General features: G+C 44.1%; 1 protein-coding gene across 1 annotated transcript in view; it reads right to left on the bottom strand.

The window, feature by feature from the left end:
- Positions 1-1,286: 1,286 nt before the first annotated feature.
- LOC126480960 (uncharacterized) overlaps positions 1,287-20,772 on the bottom strand; it is a 30,028-nt gene continuing 10,542 nt past the window's right edge. The window contains exon 2 of the mRNA XM_050104389.1: positions 1,287-1,859. Within this exon, the coding sequence (XP_049960346.1) occupies positions 1,491-1,847 (357 nt within the window). The 5' untranslated portion in view covers positions 1,848-1,859 and the 3' untranslated portion in view covers positions 1,287-1,490. The remainder of the gene's footprint in view (positions 1,860-20,772) is intronic.

The following is a 20,772-nucleotide window of genomic DNA, read 5'->3' as shown; positions in this document are numbered from 1 at the left end:
ACTAGTATTACGCAAAAAAGGGATGTAACAGATGAGACTTCTGCAGTTCTGAGTGAAGCCTTATGCGCTCTTATGCGGCACCGCGTGCGTTCATTACCTCGTCGGTGGTTAGTCAGCGTCAGGGGGCGGCGGGCGGCGGAGCTCCACACACCCCGGAAGCAACTTTAACGTTTCTTTACTACAAGTTACCGAAGTTGGTTTAAGAAAAGGTATCTGGCTGTGTTTTCAACTGACCAATCAGCGCCTCAATGTTAACTTTAAGCTCAGACTACAAAAATTCTGTCTATCCAATGAGAAACGTTATACTTTTTGTGGTGGGGCAATGTTTTTAATGTTTGCTACGTAATAGAGACGCGTATATTCTCACGCTAACACCTGCAGCTTGTGTGGCCCTTTTAGTGTTATCGTTAAGATCTATAGTGTTCTTCTGGAGGGCTCTATCTTTTAACAGGGGCTGGGGGGTGGTCTTGGCGGTCGGCCGACCATGGTAGGGCCTTCTAGCTTACACGACTGTGCTCTCGGCTTCTGTCCTCGTTTCTCCCCTCTGAACTGCGTCTGTTTCACGGTGGGAAGGTATGACATGCATTTAGGCGTTATTGTGTTAGTCTGTGGTATTCCATTTGCTCACTCGTTGATCGTATTACTTTGGTTAATTTAATGTCAGGATTTATTCGGAGCTATGTGACATACTTCCGGATTTGTTATCATGTCAGGGTTTTCATGGAAGGTGCTGGATTTGCCTGACACCTTACATCATATATTAATGTCCTTTTAAATTTATTAATAAATGAATTAGATTATAGTTTAGGATTTTAGTAATATTATTGTTGTTTTCAGATTTTGGTAATGCTCTTACTAATATTAAGTGAAAGCTTTCAAATAAGAGTTCAGAGAGCCCTCTGTAGGAAATTATAGTATAGAGATGTGAGAATGTAGAACGTTTGGGAGTACGTGAAAGGTTCACACTAAAATCTATGTTTGAATAATTCTGAGCTGCGCTCGTTTTGGAGCTATGTATGTCCTGTTAGTATTATGGAGTTGTTATCGCTGTGTAATGTGAGATGACACACATACCTGGAAATAACGTATATGTATGATATTGCTTTCGAATTTAAGTAGAGTTGAAGCATCATGTACTTTGTCTTTCTGTATCGGCTTATTGTTTGTAAGTTGTTCTTTCTCCGCAGCTTAATGGTATTATCTTCTCTATGAACACTTTGTTCCGATGAGACTGGTAAGATACAAGATAAATGTAATTTTTGTGTTATAATAAATGTCACTCTGAATTCATTTTTCCACTTTAATTGGTGTAATTGAAGTTCCACAGCACACAGGTAAAACCAGTTTTGCGTTTTTCAGGTACTTGGGGCTCTGTCACATGTGTTTTTAGCAACTCACACGGAGAACGCTCTAACAGTGTCAATAATAAACTGAGCGACTGATGTTAACACATCAGTTTTGCTGTGACAGTCGATGTGTCGTTGAAATATCTATTGTCTTGGTTTGTGCTTGCGACCGTGCTTCTTCTGGCCGCTGCGGCAGGGTCCATATCCTCCCAGCCCCATGTAGTAATAAGGATCTTGCAAGTCCATAGGAGGCGGATAGTAAATGGACTCATCATACAGCACCACGGGGTGTACAGGCAGGTAAGGTGGCACGTTCTGGTATGCCGTCATGTCAGGATATTCCTCGTACCACGGAGCGAGCGCCACACCCTGTTGGGGCTGTTGACCCTGATTCTGTCGCTGTAGTGCCCCTTGTTGTGGCCTTCTTGTTGGCACCGTGTCACAACCTTTGTCGAACGACAAAATGACAGTTGCCACAACAAGTAACTCCGTTGTCTTCATTACACAGTTATTCTGAAAAGAAAAAAAAAACAGTGAATATTTTATATAAACAATGAGTGTTTTATATGTCCACTCATGTGACAGTCTCTTACCTAAGACGTAAAGTAAGCTCTGGGTAATACTCAGTTGTCAGATTGGTCTTGTAACAACAGTAAGAAATGTTAAATCACCAAGATTCGGAAAAGTTTAGTATACTAATGGGAAGTTCTTCTTAGTGAGTGAGATATTATTCTAGGTGGGCTGTCGATGGTGCCAAACTGTTTTGGTATGTGTGTGGCCACATTCATCCATACGGCAGTGAGACAGATTTGGCTCACGTCACTGTGGAATGTAACAACTCGCGAAAAAGATCTGCCTAGTGTGCTCACTGTAGTTTTTGATGTTGGTGTACTACTGTAAGGTGGTTACACCGAAAATGTCGACATGTCTCATTTGACAAGTGTTAAATTCCTCTTTGTTCTATTTCATTGAAACACAATGCTTGCACTCTGACTTCGAATAAGCGAAGAACGTTCGATAACACAGCAAATTAGACTTCGGGAAATGTGATTGGGAGTACTACATGTGCTATGATATACAGGGTGAATCAAAAAGGACTATTACAACTTTGGAATTACATGGAAAGTTGCTGATATAGTATACAAAATTGGTAGACGTGTCGTATTGTTGCAAAAAACTTCAAGTTCACATAAAAGTATCGAGTGTTACGTGAATCGTTGCGACTGCCATTTTCGATGCTGCAAACATCCCACCGGCAGTGAGCTTCTTCTCACAGTTGTTGCAGCAAATCGGATGTAACTTAGGTAACGACAGCGTAGATTCGATTCCTCAGGTCGGTAGAAAAGTTTGGTAGGGGAGGAACATACACGAGGTCTTCAATGAAACCTCAGAGACGGAAATCAAGTGGTGTCAAGTACGGGGAGCGATGTGGCCATGCGATTGTCTCTTCAGACCAATGCGGGAAGCGATTATCCAGGAAACCTTGAACTTTCTTGAGGAAGTGAGGTGGTGCACCGTCTTGCTGGTAGCACATCATCCCATCTTGGTCATATTAATCTATCTGTGGAATTAAAAATTTTCGTGCGACGAAAACACCAGAGAAATCCTAGTGTAAATATAGGGGACACAAACATTAAACAAGCAGTCACCACAGGGTGTCTTTCGGTACACTTTGACGAAAAGCAAAATTTCCATAAACACATGTGCATTGTCAAAAAAAGGCAGAAAAAATACTACACAAATCGGCAATACTAAAGTCAGTACAATTTAAACTCGCCTTGTGAGTTACGCGGACATACTATTGTGCTCTCTTCGAGTCGATACTTAGCTTCGCCGACACCACATGGGCTCACAGGCTGAGCCTATCAACAAACTTGACCCTCGAGAGGTGAAGACAAAGGAGCGGCTTACTTACACTGTCCGGGGTTTTGGGCACCACCTCGGTGGAATCACACTGTCTGGTGCTCAGAATCTATCCGATAAACATTACTATAAGGTATATAGCTGCTAGAAGCTGGCTTAAGGTGGGAGGGCACGACCAGGTTCGAAAGATCACTGGAACACCAACTGACACAAAATGAATACTAAAAAATTGGAGGATGGATACCTGGCAACGTGAGTGAAACACAAGTGCTATTGGCCGCGGACTACAGCAGTTCTTTCCCGATGTAAGGGAGAGACTGAAACTCAAACATACCGATCCCAGCCGTGGTATGGACACTTCTTAACAGGACACGGCCCTTATCTCTCACACTTAAACCGCGTGAGTCTCAGGCAGACACCAACATGCACATGTGGGGAAGATGGCTCTTCAGAACACATCGTTTTTTTCTGCGGACGATATACCAACATCAGACACACAATACACTTAAACCACAATAATATTCAAGACACCATACACACAGTGCTCAGAGACGAAGACTAATGGACCATGTTAAACGCACTCACTGACGATATATCCAAAGCGACCTATAGAGCATATGTCCGAGATACACAACGAGCCTATAAGCATAGACAGGATGAAATCCACAGATTGGAAAACAGCACTGATTCCGACATAAATCAAGTGATGACATTGATCCCGACATGACCGTAAATGAAAATGAAGGAATACCTTAAATAAGCAACACAACAGCCTAAAAAAAGTAAATAAATGAATTGAGGTTCAGGTTTAGTTGTTAGGAAATCAAGAATAGATGTTAGATTTACATGAAAAGCTGTGATTGGCGGTCGGTGGCTTGATGGACAATTCCAAGACACTCTCACCGTCAGGCACACTTAGTGAAGGGACATTCTTCCATTATCATCTTTCTTATCTTCTGTTTTCACTCTTCCTAAAAATATGGTTATGGTTTATAATACGATTTTCCAAAATTTCGTTAATTTCATAAATGTTTAGTATCTTTTATTTATCAAACGTGAACGTAGGAATGTTGTTTACTTTAGAAAAAATTTTCCCGAATTCATAATGTGACTGAAAGTTATACAATGTCATAACCTCTTCTCTGTCTCCATAAATTCCTATCGCCCATTCATAAATCGCTAATTTTAAGGTTTTCGTTTCTTAATTACTTTTAAGTTTATAAATATTTAAAGCTGGAATACTATTAATCCTTTTAAAAGTAAGAAATAACAAATAAGTACTATATTCTGTACTTGTATAATTTCGTATTGTGAAAGAACAACGTGTCTTAGTATCAAGGTGGCAGGTCATTTGTAAATGGCAGCAAATAAATAAGTAAATATTGACACCTATAGGTCTGTTGCGATTTCTTAGCTGATCTGTTTCACCACCAGTTGGTTTCTTAAATTGTGGCTGTTGTTTTCTTTTCCTGAGTCTATATTGGCCTCGCTTGTTTGTTAGTAGGATAGCTTAAACTGTGTGAGACGATTCCTGAGCTTGAGCGATAATGTGTTTCTTCTATGCTGTGGGCGGAACCGTCCTCCTCCTCCCCCTCGACCACCCTTCGTTACGCAGTACCTCCCTGCCAAATGTCTTCTTGGATCACCAGATAGGTACATTTCTCTTGTAATATTGCCGGGTGCCAGTTTCGACATACCTTCGGGCGCTGCACACGTCATCGTTCTGTTAATTATATTGGCTTACGAGGTGCATGGGGCTCAAAATTTCCAATTAATGAGGCTACGTAATTGGGTACGGCAGCTTAGTTTTTCTTCGGACGTTTCGCCGTCGTTGCCGAGGCGGCGTCTTGCTGTGACACGGGTATACCATTTGGCTAATTATTGTTGCTTTCACCTAATTAACCTTGCTGTGTTAATACATTTTCTGCAGGTCTGTACCTAACGAAAAGGGCCTTGGAAGGCCGGTCCTCTCGTTGTAAGCTTTCTTGGCCTTCCTATCTGGTGTAGTCTTGTGCTCCTTGCATATAAGCCTTCTGGAGCACCGCTTTGTGAAGAGGCAATTCAAATTCTTGGTTACTTAACTGAAACAGTTACTCAGGAAGACCTGCTTGTTTTCTATTTGGTTGTCTTACTTAACTGAAACTCTTATTAAATAAAGCCTGCTTGTTTTCTATTTGGTGATTTCACTTAACTGAAGCTGTTATTATTTAAGGCCTGCCTGTTTCCTATTTGGTAATTTTACTTAACCAAAACTGTTATTTCTGAAGGCCTGCCTGTCCCCTTTTAATCGATTTAAGAGATATTTCATTACCTGGGTTAGCTGAAACTCTTATTAACTGAGACCTACCTGTTTCGATGCCCTATTATTAAGATCTCATATTTTAATTTGAGTTACAGTTAACTGAAGTTGTATTATCAAAGGTCTACCCATTTCAGAGGTATTTATGTCAATAAGGTCGTAACAGGAAATGACTCATGATAGTTAATGGACCCTAACCTTTTGCCTTATATCTCTTTATCCATAATTGTAGGTTCCAACTGGTATTTGCAGAGCGTGGTTGCTTTCTCATCGCGGGGGGTCTTTTATTTTTGTCCACTTTTTTTCTGTGATCGTTTCCTTAGTGTGTAAAGATCTCTTTCTGTCTAACACTGTATTAATGTATTCCTTTGTTCACAGGGAGCTAGCTGGTTATGGATCTATGGGGATGCCCTGGAATCAGGCATCTAAAGAAGGAGCTCTTGCAGTATGAAATTAGAATTCGGGAGCTTAGAATCGAGAGAAGTGTTCCAGAAATGACAGCGAGGTTGCGTGCGTAGCTGGGCTACCCACTTTTCGTTTCGGCGAGCACCATTGGGGATGTAGGTGTTTCTCTCGATAATATTTCCGGTGCTTTGGATAACGTGCAGAGGGACTGGTCCTTTCTGCAAGACAGTCAACTTACTGTTAGGCAAATTGGTAGAAATCAGACCCACATAGAACATCTGGGGAATCGTGAGAGGGACATTACCTCCTTGCAAATTAGCCAGCCTGAAGTTACCAGGGTGAGGTAGCTGAGTGATCGAGCGAGGGATTTGCAGGTCCAAGCAGCTCCCTTAAGCTTAGAACGTCAGGAAGCAGGAGGAAGTCTATCAGCTTCCCCCTACAAATCAGTTCTTTGATCTGGTGTCTGGGCCAAAGGTTTAGGTAGCCCTGTGGCCAACCATGTCTCTAGACTACTCAACCCAATTATGTGCCTGCTCAATAATATTTCAGAGCTTTCGCTCGATACCTTGGGCAGTGTCCAGCAGTTTTTGTGGCTGCTGGTGCGACGTGAATTTCGTGCAGATGCCTTGGGGATTCTCACCACGTGATATTAGCATTACTTTACCTCTTGGCGAAAGCTGCTCATGATGATTTTATATCTGAAGTCCTGAAGCGGGTGGGGTCAGTAGGACATCTATAAGGATTGAATGTCGATAGGAAGCTCTCGCCGTGGATGCGAAACGAGCTTGAACGCAAATATTACTGGCAGGTGTGGGTATCATTTGAACTACTGAGTCAGTATGTCGAGCGAGTGCGCCTAGTATGTCGCTTTCGGAACTCAATACTGTATCAAACATTTTGGAGGGCATGTGTCCCGAGGATAGGTCACACTTGGCCTTTTCTTCCAGCCCCACTAGCTTACGGGAACTGTAAACATTGGTTGATTCCATTGAATCCTTGTCATTTGCCATTGAGGAGTGGAGGCATGAAGAGCACTTGGAAACTCATCCGTCCGCCTCGACAGTTAATGCGTCTCCTCAAGCACACATGTGCTGGAAAGGTTGTTTTTGGTGCGGCGTCCGCGATCACTTGGTGTGCGAATGTCCCATAGCATGGACTCTTAGACTCGGCAAATGACGTCAGGCGATGAAGGGGGGAGGGGGATTTTTCGCGTCTTAGGTGCGTGCCACGTTGCGCGCTTATTCGATCACCCTCCCTTTTATCTGTGGCCGTCTAGGACAAGAACCTTTCCGCACGCTGTTGTATTCTGGTAGCTCTGTGTCCTTGTTGAGCTGTAGTTGGTATTTGGAGCTTGGGCATTTGTAAATTATCTTTTGTGCGCCCCCGTCCTCAGAGATGTCGTGTGGCCAATGGGCAAGAGTTGCCTCTGTTCGGCGAGGTGCGCTGTAGTTTGTCCATTTTTAATTTCTCATGGCAGATTTTCCTCTTGCTTGTTAATGGCCTAGTGTTCAGTTTGTTATTCGGGTGTGATTTTATTTAGAAAAATGGATTAGGTCTAGGCTTTGTGAGCTGCACCTTTTCTTTTAGGTCTTCGTCCAGTGACAACATAGCCTTTTTTGCTCTTGCCATTGCGCAAGTGTGGGGGATTTCATAAACTGCAACCCTGGTGAATTTGATATGGCCCATCTTGAGCTGCGTCAGGCAGGGCAGTTGTTGAATTTACTTGGGGATTTTCGCGAGGTTTTCTCTACTAAGTTGGGGGTCACTAACGTCATACTGTACTTTACTATATATACCTGGCTGACGATATTCCGGTGTTACAGTCTACGTACTGCCTCTCGCCAGCCAAAATGAAAATCTAGAGACAGAAATTGGCGAGTATGTTGAATGAGGGGGTCATTAGGCGTCTACATCTCCCTACGTGTCATCAAATTTTCTCGTTCCTAAAGCTCAGGATCAGGACTACAGACCAGCGGTTGATTGTAGACTCGGATCTTCACACCTGCTTTACCTGGTTTCTGGGGGCTAAGTGGTTCACGGTGCTTGATTCTGCCAAGCTTATTATCAGATTCCTCTTACCGATGAGTCTAAACGTGTCATCGTATTCTGCACTGCTGTTTATGAGTTCAACGAGGTGCCGTTCAGCTGGTCCAGTGGGGCGACAGTTTTGTGTCTTTTTTAGATCATATTCCGGGCAACTTGAAGTTTTCTTGTGTCTTTAATTACCTTGATGATGTCATTAATAGTCAGTCGTTCGAGGATTGTTTTTCCCATCTTCGGGAAGTCATCTCCACGTTTCGTGATTTAGGGTTGACCGTTAAGTCGTCCAAGATTGCACTTGCTAGGAAATAGATGTTCTTTCTAGGCCATTTAATTTCCGGGGACAGCATTATGACTGATCAGGAACGAACTAAGGTGTTGAAGAAATTTCCTCAGCTTCGAAATAGGAGGTAGCCAGAGTTATTGAGATGGCGAATTATTTTCTTCTGTTTGTCCCTGATTTTGCCCAGACGGGCGCTTCCTGTATAAACTGCATAGGAAGGGGAAGAATTTTGTCTAGGGTGAGAGGCAACAAGCGTCTTTTGAAGCTATCAAGACCGTTATCACCAATCCGCCAGTCTTAGCCGTGCCGGATTTCGGCAAAGATTTATCGTTCAAACTGATGCCTCTGGTGCCGGTATTTCTGCAGTGTTGTTGCAGGAGGATCGAGGTATAAGACGCCCATTAGCTTTCGCATCTAGGAGGCTGTCTGGTCCCGAGATGAATTACTCCGTTTACGAGTGCGAGGTGCTAGTTGCGCTTTTCGCCTTACAGAAGTTCCAGTTCTATCTTGAGCATAGGGAGTTTGATCTCGAGACGGACAATCAGGCCCTATGTTGGGTATTCGTTCAACCCAAGAAAACTGGCAAGATGGCGAAGTGGGCGGTCTGCATCTCGGCATTTCACTTCAAGGTGCGACACATAAAGGAATCTTGACAACTAAGTCACCGACGCCCTCTGTCGCGTGTTTCAGGGGCAAGGGCGTCAGTGGGTCTCACCCAGCTGTGTGTATCGTTTTAGCTGAAGTTACTCAGTTATTTTTTGACCTTAAAACCAAACAATCAAGATCCGTTGTGGGATCCATTAAGAGAGCTACTCATCACGTGGTGAGGTTAGCGACTACTCCATCAGGAATGGCATACTACGTAAACAAGATAACGAAGCCATGGCTGATGCTTCCCGTTTTACATTATTTTCATAATTCTCTAGTGGGAGGATATCTGGGCCTCCACAAAACCATGGAAAAGGTTAAGTCTCACCTCACTTGGCCCAAATTGTATAAGGATATCAGGCGGTTACTGGATGACTGTGAAGCTTGTAAGAAGCTTAAACCCAGTAACAGTTCTCCGAAGGGGTTGTTACAATCGGAGCGCGAGGAGAACCCTATGGACAAATTCTTTGTTTATTGCTTAGGGCCTCTTTCTCGTACCAAGAAGGGGAACAGATATTTTCTACTGGTTGTTGACGAGTTTTCCCGATTTGTATGGTTAATCCCTAGTCGTGAGTCACGGTGGCCATTATCGTTGCATATCTGACCAACATCTTCATCTGGTTTGGACCCTCTAAGGATGTTGTTAGCGATAATCCTCCAGCGTTTGTTTCCGAACAGTTTAAGCAGTTTTGCATTTGTAACTCTGTTAAGCACCTAACCAGCGCCGGCCGGGGTGGCCGAGCGGTTCTAGGTGCTACAGTCTGGAACCGCGCGACCGCTACGGTCGCAGGTTCGAATCCTGCCAAGACATGGGTGTGTGTGATGTCCTTAGGTTACTTAGGTTTAAGTAGTTCTAAATTCTAGTCCCATAGTGCTCAGAGCCATTTGAACCATTTTGAACCTAACCATCACGCCATATTATTCCTAGGCATCAGGCATCATTTGCCAAGGGAGTGAATCGCAACCGTAAGTCAGCTTTGATCATTTACCATCATAAGGCTTCGAGTACGTGGTACACCACCTTGCCTTGGCTCAGTTTTTCATTTACTACTGCGCAGCACGAAGCATCCAAGACAGTTTCAGCCGCTCTCTTGCTTGAGTATCCCATCAATTCTCCTCCATCCAACTTGTGGTATATCAGTGACCTCATGCCCTCGTCTGTTACACCGGAAGACCTCCGGGAAAATTGGAAATGGGCCAGGAATAACATTATTTTACCCCACTGCTGCCGGGCGATATAACAGGAACAGACACCCCTTTCAGGGCAAGGTAGAACATGAGCTTTTTTGAAGAACTGTGCTGGTTAGGTGAGGGGTGGTGCCAAGCGCAGGAAGTCCATTCCATGTGACCTAACTCCGCGCTCTATCGCGAAAATTCTGGGTCTGGTTGTCAGGCATCTGGCCATTGGTATTGTCCTTAGTGTGCACCTTAATCAACCTGTTAATTAACCTTCCCCTTTTTCTACTATAGACTGGACAACGGTCCTTTGGTTTAAGAGGGGAGGTTGAGCCGTGACAGGGTTGCAGGCATCAACTTTCGAATTCTTGGCGTCACTAACTCGTTCTGTCGTGTGAGGTCCCTCTGATTTGAGGCCATTGAGGTTTCCATTCGAGGTTGTTGATGAAGGCGAGGCGTGTTGCGGTATGGTGAGTTGGGGAATGGTAAAGGGGTGAGGAGGATGGTGTGAGAAGTCCGCCCGGCGAGTAAGGTGAGCACTTGCGCAATCATTTTGAGCACAGAGTCCGGCAAGTGGTTGCTGGGCATATTTGTGGGCCAATTCTAACCTGTGGCTGACTTCGAAAGCTGTCTTTGTGTGTAACCTGGCCAGGCAACTCTGGGACGTGGCATACAGATCAGAGAGTTGAAACCAGTTTCCCTGTGGTGAATTCTGGACCCACTTTGGAACCGGCAAGCTTCAGTTTCGATTCATGAACTACAGTTAAGTTTTGGATTTTGAGGTTTTAACTGTCGTTTTCTTATTGATATCTATAGGTCTGTTGTGATTTCTTAGCTGATCTATTTCACCATCGATTGGTTCCTTGAACTGTGGCTGTTGTTTGCTTTTCCTGAGTCTATACAAGCCTCGAATGTTTGTTAACAGAATATTTAAAATGTGTGAGTCGATGGTGTGTCCTGAGCTGGAGCGATAATGTGTTTCTTCTATGGTGTGACCAGACCCCCACCCCTCTCCCACCTTTCGTTACGCAGTATGTAGATGGTTCGGCTTTCGCCGACCTCCCCGCTAAATGTCTTCGAACGCCGGATAGGTACCTTTCTCTTGTTATACGGCCGGGTGCCAGTTTCGACATACCTTCGGGCGTTACAGACGTCATCGTTCTGTTAATTACGAGTATATTGGCTTACGAGTCGCCTGGGGCTCAAAATTTGCAACTGCTGGGGTTACATAATTGGGTTTGGCAGCCTAGTTTTCTTTCTGACATTTCGTTGTCGTTGTAGAGGCGGCACATTGGAGTGACACTGGTATACGATTTGGCTAGTTATTGTTGCTTTCACGTAACTAGGCTCGCTGTGATAATACATCTTTTGCAGTCTGTACCCAACGAAAAGGGCCTTGGAAGGCCGGTCATCGCATTGTAACCTTTCTTGGCCTTCCTATTTGGTGAATCTTGCCGCGCGGGATTAGCCGAGCGGTCTGAGGCCCTGCAGTCATGGACTGTGCGGCTGGTCCCGGCGGAGGTTCGAGTCCTCCCTCGGGCATGGGTGTGTGTGCTTTTCCTTAGGATAATTTAGGTTAAGTAGTGAGTAAGCTTAGGCCCTGATGACCTTAGCAGTTAAGTCCCATGAGATTTCAAACACATTTGAACATTTTTTGGTGAATCTTGTGTGCCTTGCTTATAAGCCTTCTCGTGCACCCCCTGTCAAGACGCAATTCAAACTCTTGGTTAACTGAAGCAGCTACTCAGGAAGGCCTGCTTGTTTTCTATTTGGTTGCCTTACTTAATTGAAACTCGTATTAGATAAAGTCTGCTTGTTTTCTGTTTGGTAATTTCACTTAACTGAAGCTGTTGTTATTTAAGGTCTGCCTGTTTTCTATTTAGTAATTTTACTTAACTGCAGCTGTTGCTATTGACGGCCTGCCTGATCCCTTTTAATTAAATTAAGTGTTGTTTTATAATTTGGGTTATCTGAAACTCTTATTAATCAAGGCCTACCTGTTTATATTGCCGTATTATTGAGGCCTGAAGTCGTACTTTTTCTCTATTGTAATTAACTGAAATTGTGATTGCCAATGGCCTGTCCATTTAAGAGGTGTTTATGCCAATAAGGTAGTAAAAGGAAATGACACGTGATTGTACATGAGCCCTAAGCTTTCTCCTTGCATCCATTTAACCATAATTGTAGGTTTCAGACGTGTTTCTCCTTTTGAAAGATGACTTCTATTCAAATTTTAACGAGTCTTATAAGCATGGCGCTTGTAGCACCACTGTCAGGATCATATCAGACTTTTTTAAATACACGCAATAACGGTCGTGGGGTTGACTTTCCTTAGAGACTGGATGTGATGAATTGATGTTAGTCAAGAATGTCTTTAACGCGACAAAGAAGTCATTGTCATCACTTCCCTGAGTTTGAACGAGGTCGAGTAATAGGGCTACGAGAAACTGGGTGTTCTTCCAGCGATGTTGCAGAACGACTTGGCAGGAATGGAGCCACTGTGCGTGACTGCTGGCAGCTGTGGCCATGAGAATGTACGGTCGAGAGAAGACCGGGCTCTGGACGGCCACGTGGCTCTACCAAATGGAAGGCCATCGTGTTCGGAGCATGCGTTGTACTGCATCTGCAGCAGCAGTTTGAGCAGTAGTTGGCACCACAGTGAGACATCGAACTGTTAGACATCGGTTACTTCAAGGACAGTTCCGAGCCAGGAGCCCTGTAGCCGCTGACCCTAAATCTCTACCATTTGTGACTTCTGTGGTGTCAAGTGAGAGATCATTGGAGGGCATAGTGGAAGGCTGTTGTGTGTTCTGATGAAAGCTAGAACTGCCTCGGGGCCTGTGATGGTTGTGTATTGTTTAGAAGGAGGCCAGGTGAGGGCCTGCAACCGACCTGTCTGCATGCTAGACACTCTCGACCTTCACTTGGATTTACGATCTGGGGTGAGATTTTCTTCTTCTTCTTGCGTTACGGCCTCTGTAGGACCACGGGTAGCCCCTTCGTGGACTGGACTTTCCTCTTCTTCTCCCAGAACCTCTTCACTCTTTCTCTTCTTCTCTCCCGCTCTTCTTCCGAGATCTTCAGTTTCCGTTTCTCCTGGCGGCTCCACTGGTGACATTCTAATCTTTTCCTGTATTCTTCTTTGTCATTGATCTCCGGCATATTTGTCCATGTATATTTGTTCCTCCAATTATCGTTTCCTTCGACCTTGATCCCCAGTTCCAACCAATCCTTCCGAAGTTCGACAATCCACTTTGTTCCTATCCTTCCCCTTGTCCTTCCTGTTGTTTCCCACACTCTATTCGTCATTCTGTCCATACTCATCCTAACTACATGCCCAGCAAACCTTGCCCTTTTGAGTCTGATTTCCCCGGATATTGTTCTCATGTTCCGGTACAATTCTTCCCTAGGTCTTCGCATCCACCTCTCTCCACCTCTTTTTGGACCTAGTATTTTTCTCAATATTTTTCTCTCTTCTTTCTCTAGTTGTTCTGCCCCATTTCTTCCTAGCGTCAGCGTCTCAGCAGCATATAATACTGCATTCCTCATTGTTGCTTTGCAGTGATCTTTGCCTCTGTGAACATATTCTTTTTATTGTACATATCTCTCTCGTCATGCAGAAGGCTGACCTCATCTTCTTTATCCTCTCTGTTATTCCCTGCTTGCTCCTGTTCTTTCCTGTTATAAATTTTCCCAGGTATTTAAATTTGTCCACCATTTGCACAGTGCCAGTCTGCAGTGGTGTTTAATGTCCTTGTCTTGTCATAGGCTATCCTCAGTCCCAACTTCCTGGCTACCTTACTTACGTTGTCGAGTTGTGTCTTCGCGTCTTCTTCCGTCTCACTATTGCCATGTCATCTGCAAAGGCTAGGCAGTCCACTTGAGCCATGTTGTCCTTTTTGTCCCCCACATGGGTCTTTGGTATTCCCATTTCCTCGTTTATTGCTCCCCACTGCCTGATCGTCCAGTGCTATATTGAACAACAATGGTGACAATCCGTCTCCCTGTTTAACACCAGTCTTGATCTCAAATTTTATATGACAACAGAGCTCTCTCGTGGTTATCGCAAGTGCCCTGACTGTAAATTTGTACGTCAGTCGGGTGATTCGATCTGTTGAGCTACCTTTCACGAACAGAATTCCAGGACGTGTTTTCCAACAGGATAACACTCGGCCACACACCGCTGTTGTAAGGCAGCATGCTCTACGGAGTGTCGACATATTGTCTTGGCCTTCTCGTTTACCAGATCTGTCTCCAGTCGAGCACATGTGGGACATCATTAGACGACAACTACAGCGTCATCTACAAACAGCATTAATCGTCCCTGTATTGATCGACCCAGTGCAAAAAGTATGGAACTCCGTCTCACAAACTGACATCCGGTATCTGTACAACACAGTGCATGCATGTTCACATGTTTGCATTCAGCATTCTGACAGTTACCCTGGTCATTAACGTAACAGCATTTCATATCTGCAATTTCTTATATTTCGTTTATTAACATGTGGTCTTGCAGTTTTTATCACTTGAATATGTTACCTAGACAAATGTAGTCCCGAAATTCCATTAATCAACATTAATAATTTTTTGGTGTTCAGATTCTTTTCCGTCGGTATATGTAATAGCTACTACGATACTGTAGCGCCTAGGCTGTATTATTAGTAATTGTGATTATTATTGCTGTTAGTTGCAGGGTCAGACTAAGTGTTGGCAGACTGAGGGCCTCCAATTTCTCTCAGTTCAGAAGCAAGGAGTAGAGTAATCACGTGACATACAAACAGTAAGTGCAATGTACGCATTTCAACTTTGTTGATTTCAAATGGCTGTGTGGGGTGTGGATGAAGAAAATGACACTCATCACTCAGTAAGGAAAGATTGTTAGCACCCAGCAGTACACAGCATCTAACTGACTCATTGGTTCGTGGTTTGGTAAAACACATTGACTAATTTGTTCGTGGTTCGTTAAAACACTTACAAAAGCTAAATAATAATTAATCCTTTGTCATTTTGAAATTAGAAGGGTTCAAAGGAAATTACTTTTCATTTTAACGTTTGCTAAGGGGCTGAAGTTGTGGTGGTGGGGTGGGAATGGCGTAGGAGGGTGGGTACTAACCAGTCTCATTATATGGCCTCAGAAAACCTGGGATTCACTGCATTAAAGCGACGTTGTTCCACGAGCTCAGTACGTTTATCGAGAACAGTAGGAAGTATACGTATTTCTTGTAACTGATAGTCACTTACGCTCTACTTAAAAAAACGAATTAAAAACATTTAAGTCAAATGTGAACAAACTTTCGTCACAGGTAAAACACTTGTCGCCACGTTGTACATAAATGCATACGAACTAAGGCAATTAAGGATGGCAAATTACTTTAACTGTTCCGTTCGGAAATTCTTATAACCATATTGTTTGTAGTACATTCACTTAAAGAGAGAAAAGGGGAAAACATTAGAGAAAATTTGTTGGCATCCGTCAGATCTTGGCGAAAGATTCTCCAGTACAGATTAAAATCTTCCATTTAATCATAAATGAATCTGGTGCTGAGAATAACGACATGTACAACTCCACAAGTGACCGCTTCTATCTGTTCTGTCTGCAGATTATTCGCGGAAACATAGACCCTCTGTTTCTTCAAGTATGAACCAGAATTACCGTAACTGTTGAGTGGTCAGTACATTAGAGATACGTCGGAAGAAATAATATGTACCGTGGCTCGTTATGGAACATAGGATTTCAGAATTTTGTGAGTAATTCTCGTAGCGTTTCGCACCATTGCTGGTTGAACATCTCCGTGACACTCTCAACAGACATTTGAAGCTTCCAACTCTTCTTTGAATCCATTTCCTTTCTTAATCCAGTTTTCGGTCCTAGACGGTCGAACAGTAGGCAAGAAATGGCCGAACGAGGATTTCGTAACCGCCTACTTACTTGCTTAGTGTTCTTCCAATAACGCTGACCTGCCATGGGTGTTCACCACGCCTAAATTTATGTGGTCGTACATCTTAAATTATCCTGGATATAAACCTTTAGAGGCTTGGAATTTACAGCTGCAGCCCGCATCTCGTGGTCGTGCGGTAGCGTTCACGCTTCCCACGCCCAAGTTCCCGGGTTCGATTCCCGGCGGGGTCAGGGATTTTTCTCTGCTTCGTGATGGCTGGGTGTTGTGTGATGTCCTTAGGTTAGTTAGGTTTAAGTAGTTCTAAGTTCTAGGAGACTGATGACCATAGATGTTAAGTCCCATAGTGCTCAGAGCTATTTGAACAATTTTACAACTGCAGTAACTGATCTCCGACATCCCAGTCAAACTACGTTGGATCATTTCGTCTATTCACGAGCATTATATTAATTTAATAATGCTTCCTATCTTTGCACCTGGCGATGATCATATACAAGTGTATGGCTGTAGCAATAACTCACAAATGGGTGTAATTTAAATAAGCACTCCCTCTATCGAAAGACGACTGCGACTTTGTAATACGTTTGTAAGGATGTCACTTCCATGTACACTCATGCTCAAAAGTATCCGAACGACCTGAATTGCATTTCGCCTGGTTCGCATGCAACCCACATAACGCAGCTCTGTAGCAGGTCCTCTACTCGCTCTTTGGTACAGTTGTTTGACTGTTGAAAATGGGTACAACAAATCACCACTATAAAACACTGCTCTGTATCGCAATAATTCAAGATGTAAAGTTATACCACAATACTAGAAATACCAGGGAACACCTTATCACAGATAAGACTGTCCTTAAGGCTTGTAAGCTCACATTTATTGCAATAAATGACATACCTGAATGTTACCACTCTCATTATTACGTCAGATAGGCAATACACGTAGTAAGTTCGTCGTATTCATGATTTCCTTTTCAAAGTAACATATCGTACTTGTTATTTAACACAAAATGACGTTAAAAATTAAAGTTATTCATGAGCAGCTAGCTGAGAATATGTATGAACTTCAAATGACACGACGAACCGTCTCGTTCTGCATATGAATTCAAACCCAGGTCATGCAGACTAAGATTTCGCGACTGACGGAAACTAACAATCATCCCTGACTAGGCATACAGAGAGTGATATACCTCGATTTTAGACAGTATCAGTTAGCAAATAACAACTTTAAATTACATAACGTAAACATTTTTAATGGACGCGAATTCCTACCCAGCATCTATTGTTCCTGTTAACGAACTACGAGAGATGTCAAATATTGCTTATTCACAAGAAACTTATTTGAAAAGCCGTGAGGTAAAGCTTTGTGTTGGACAGGATTCGAACCCAGAACCTAATCGATTGTTATCGAAGCACAATCAACTGTGACATATCCGATTTTCTCGGCAGTAGGTAGAAGTTTTAACTGAAATAACGAGACGAAACATTAATATTTTCCTTCCCAGAAATCCAACCCGGCACATATCGCTGTTATATTCGAGAGAAAACGAACGTTAAATATGGGTTTGTTACACCAGAAGCGATTTGTGAGCATGTTTGAACTAGAAATAATATGACGAAGAGTTCAGTCCTGACTGGGAATCGAACGCCACACATATAGTTGACTACACACAAAGAGACGCCAGAAACCGAATTTTTCTCCGCCAGCAGCTCGGAATAACATCCTTGAACTTTCAGTTTTCTCTCAAATAGTTCAGTGTCCCATTGGGTGTCAAAACGACAGATTACGTTAGTGTTGACGGCGAATGAAAGTGCGTTAAAAATCAAAATTGTTATCCACCAGCAGATAAGTGTTCACATGCTAGAGCTTGATAATACATAGTGAAAACTTTAGTGCTGGGCCAGGATTCGCACCCATTCACACCCAATATGTGGAGATCTGCAGTTTTGACCAAACAATAAATAGTAGTCGAGCGGTATTGTCACGAAGGAATCAAATTCCGCGTTAAGGGCGGTCTGAGTTCCATTCCACGTTCAGAATCAATTTCATCGACATACAGAAGCTCAAATAAAAGATGGAATTGGTATCCTCTGACCCTACATAGCGTTTGTTTCGTTGCTAGAAATAAATAACTAGTATAAGAAAGGTTACCGGTGATAGAGTTCCCACATTTCGCCACTCCCGATTTAATTTTGGTTCAACCTAACGTCTACTCGGTACAGAAGGAAATCATGTTTAATGTGAATTTCAGACCACTATGCCATTATACACTCCTGGAAATGGAAAAAAGAACACATTGACACCGGTGTGTCAGACACACCATACTTGCTCCGGACACTGCGAGAGGGCTGTACAAGCAATGATCACACGCACGGCACAGCGGACACACCAGGAACCGCGGTGTTGGCCGTCGAATGGTGCTAGCTGCGCAGCATTTGTGCACCGCCGCCGTCAGTGTCAGCCAGTTTGCCGTGGCATACGGAGCTCCATCGCAGTCTTTAACACTGGTAGCATGCCGCGACAGCGTGGACGTGAACCGTATGTGCAGTTGACGGACTTTGAGCGAGGGCGTATAGTGGGCATGCGGGAGGCCGGGTGGACGTACCGCCGAATTGCTCAACACGTGGGGCGTGAGGTCTCCACAGTACATCGATGTTGTCGCCAGTGGTCGGCGGAAGGTGCACGTGCCCGTCGACCTGGGACCGGACCGCAGCGACGCATGGATGCACGCCAAGACCGTAGGATCCTACGCAGTGCCGTAGGGGACCGCACCGCCACTTCCCAGCAAATTAGGGACACTGTTGCTCCTGGGGTATCGGCGAGGACCATTCGCAACCGTCTCCATGAAGCTGGGCTACGGTCCCGCACACCGTTAGGCCGTCTTCCGCTCACGCCCCAACATCGTGCAGCCCGCCTCCAGTGGTGTCGCGACAGGCGTGAATGGAGGGACGAATGGAGACGTGTCGTCTTCAGCGATGAGAGTCGCTTCTGCCTTGGTGCCAATGATGGTCGTATGAGTGTTTGGCGCCGTGCAGGTGAGCGCCACAATCAGGACTGCATACGACCGAGGCACACAGGGCCAACACCCGGCATCATGGTGTGGGGAGCGATCTCCCACACTGGCCGTACACCACTGCTGATCGTCGAGGGGACACTGAATAGTGCACGGTACATCCAAACCGTCATCGAACCCATCGTTCTACCATTCCTAGACCGGCAAGGGAACTTGCTGTTCCAACAGGACAATGCACGTCCGCATGTATCCCGTGCCACCCAACGTGCTCTAGAAGGTGTAAGTCAACTACCCTGGCCAGCAAGATCTCCGGATCTGTCCCCCATTGAGCATGTTTGGGACTGGATGAAGCGTCGTCTCACGCGGTCTGCACGTCCAGCACGAACGCTGGTCCAACTGAGGCGCCAGGTGGAAATGGCATGGTAAGCCGTTCCACAGGACTACATCCAGCATCTCTACGATCGTCTCCATGGGAGAATAGCAGCCTGCATTGCTGCGAAAGGTGGATATACACTGTACTAGTGCCGACGTTGTGCATGCTCTGTTGCCTGTGTCTATGTGCCTGTGGTTCTGTCAGTGTGATCATGTGATGTATCTGACCCCAGGAATGTGTCAATAAAGATTCCCCTTCCTGGGACAATGAATTCACGGTGTTCTTATTTCAATTTCCAGGAGTGTATCTTATTCACCTGACGTAGCCAGAAGAGAAGAGAATCTGTCTCTCCCCATTAAAAATCATCAGCAGTAGTTGGAATCGAACCCAGACCATCAGCAGAGCAAACTATCATCAATCCAACACACCACCAGACATTTGCTCTGTAGTACGTTCTTCTATCATAACACTGTTGCAGCGCACTTGATGAGAATTCTGACACATAAGCTCCCTGTAGTGGTTTGCAACATGTTCAGTACATTCATTTACCTGGTTGACCAAATCGCCATGAACTAGCTGCCTCGGCTACCCAGTGCATACATTCGACCCTATCTCACAATCGCCGGAATAAAATCACGTAACTGCCACCTACACAGAACTGCCAACAGTGTTGGATGCAGAAATTTAAATAGGAAGCGTTCCTTTCATTTTGAGCTACTCTATTGGGCTATCTGTTTGTTGAAAACGTCGTGCAGTGGAAAAGAAAAGCTGTAACTGTCTGTCTCTCAGAAGTCTAGTTCCAGCCATACACATTATCTCACAGCACTGTGGAATTCGGAATTTCTGGAGGACCTGTTGCTGACTTCTAAATCTGCTGTAGCTATATGATGGGTAGTAGTGTAACGATAAGCCTTGCGCACCCTAGATCAGATTTACAAGTTCCATTACATTCGCTCCTACATTTTTTAAAACGCAATTCTGCTGTCTGCTGAAGTTACCTACTTAATGGAACTTTGAACATAATTCCCTTCACTTCTCAACCCAATATAGCCGCATGTGGAAAAAGGACTAACTTCTGCGACATTTTGTTCTTTTAGGTTTAATAGACGGCCAGGCAGCAGATGCATCTCGAAGCTTTTGTATTATGAACGGGGAGAGCGCATTGAGCCATAATAGAACAGTATTTTCTACATTAACTGTCGTCTGGTAGTGGCAATTCATTCTTTTTCAAACCTTGTGTAACAGCTGTAACTCGGAACAAGTTTTCTACATGGATGTAATCTATAAACTGCATGTGCATTGTTAGACTGTTATATATAACATCAGAGAATCCGAATATATCGTTGATGATTAATATCTCCATCATTTTTAGTATTGTTTTAACAATGAAAGAAAGTTATGTATTCCTAGAAATGCAAAACTTGCTTGTCAA

The sequence above is a fragment of the Schistocerca serialis genome, chromosome 5 (genome assembly GCF_023864345.2).
Source record: "Schistocerca serialis cubense isolate TAMUIC-IGC-003099 chromosome 5, iqSchSeri2.2, whole genome shotgun sequence".
Lineage (NCBI taxonomy): Eukaryota > Metazoa > Arthropoda > Insecta > Orthoptera > Acrididae > Schistocerca > Schistocerca serialis.
Note: the sequence above shows the minus strand (reverse complement) of the source record. Positions and strands in the feature narration are given on the sequence as shown.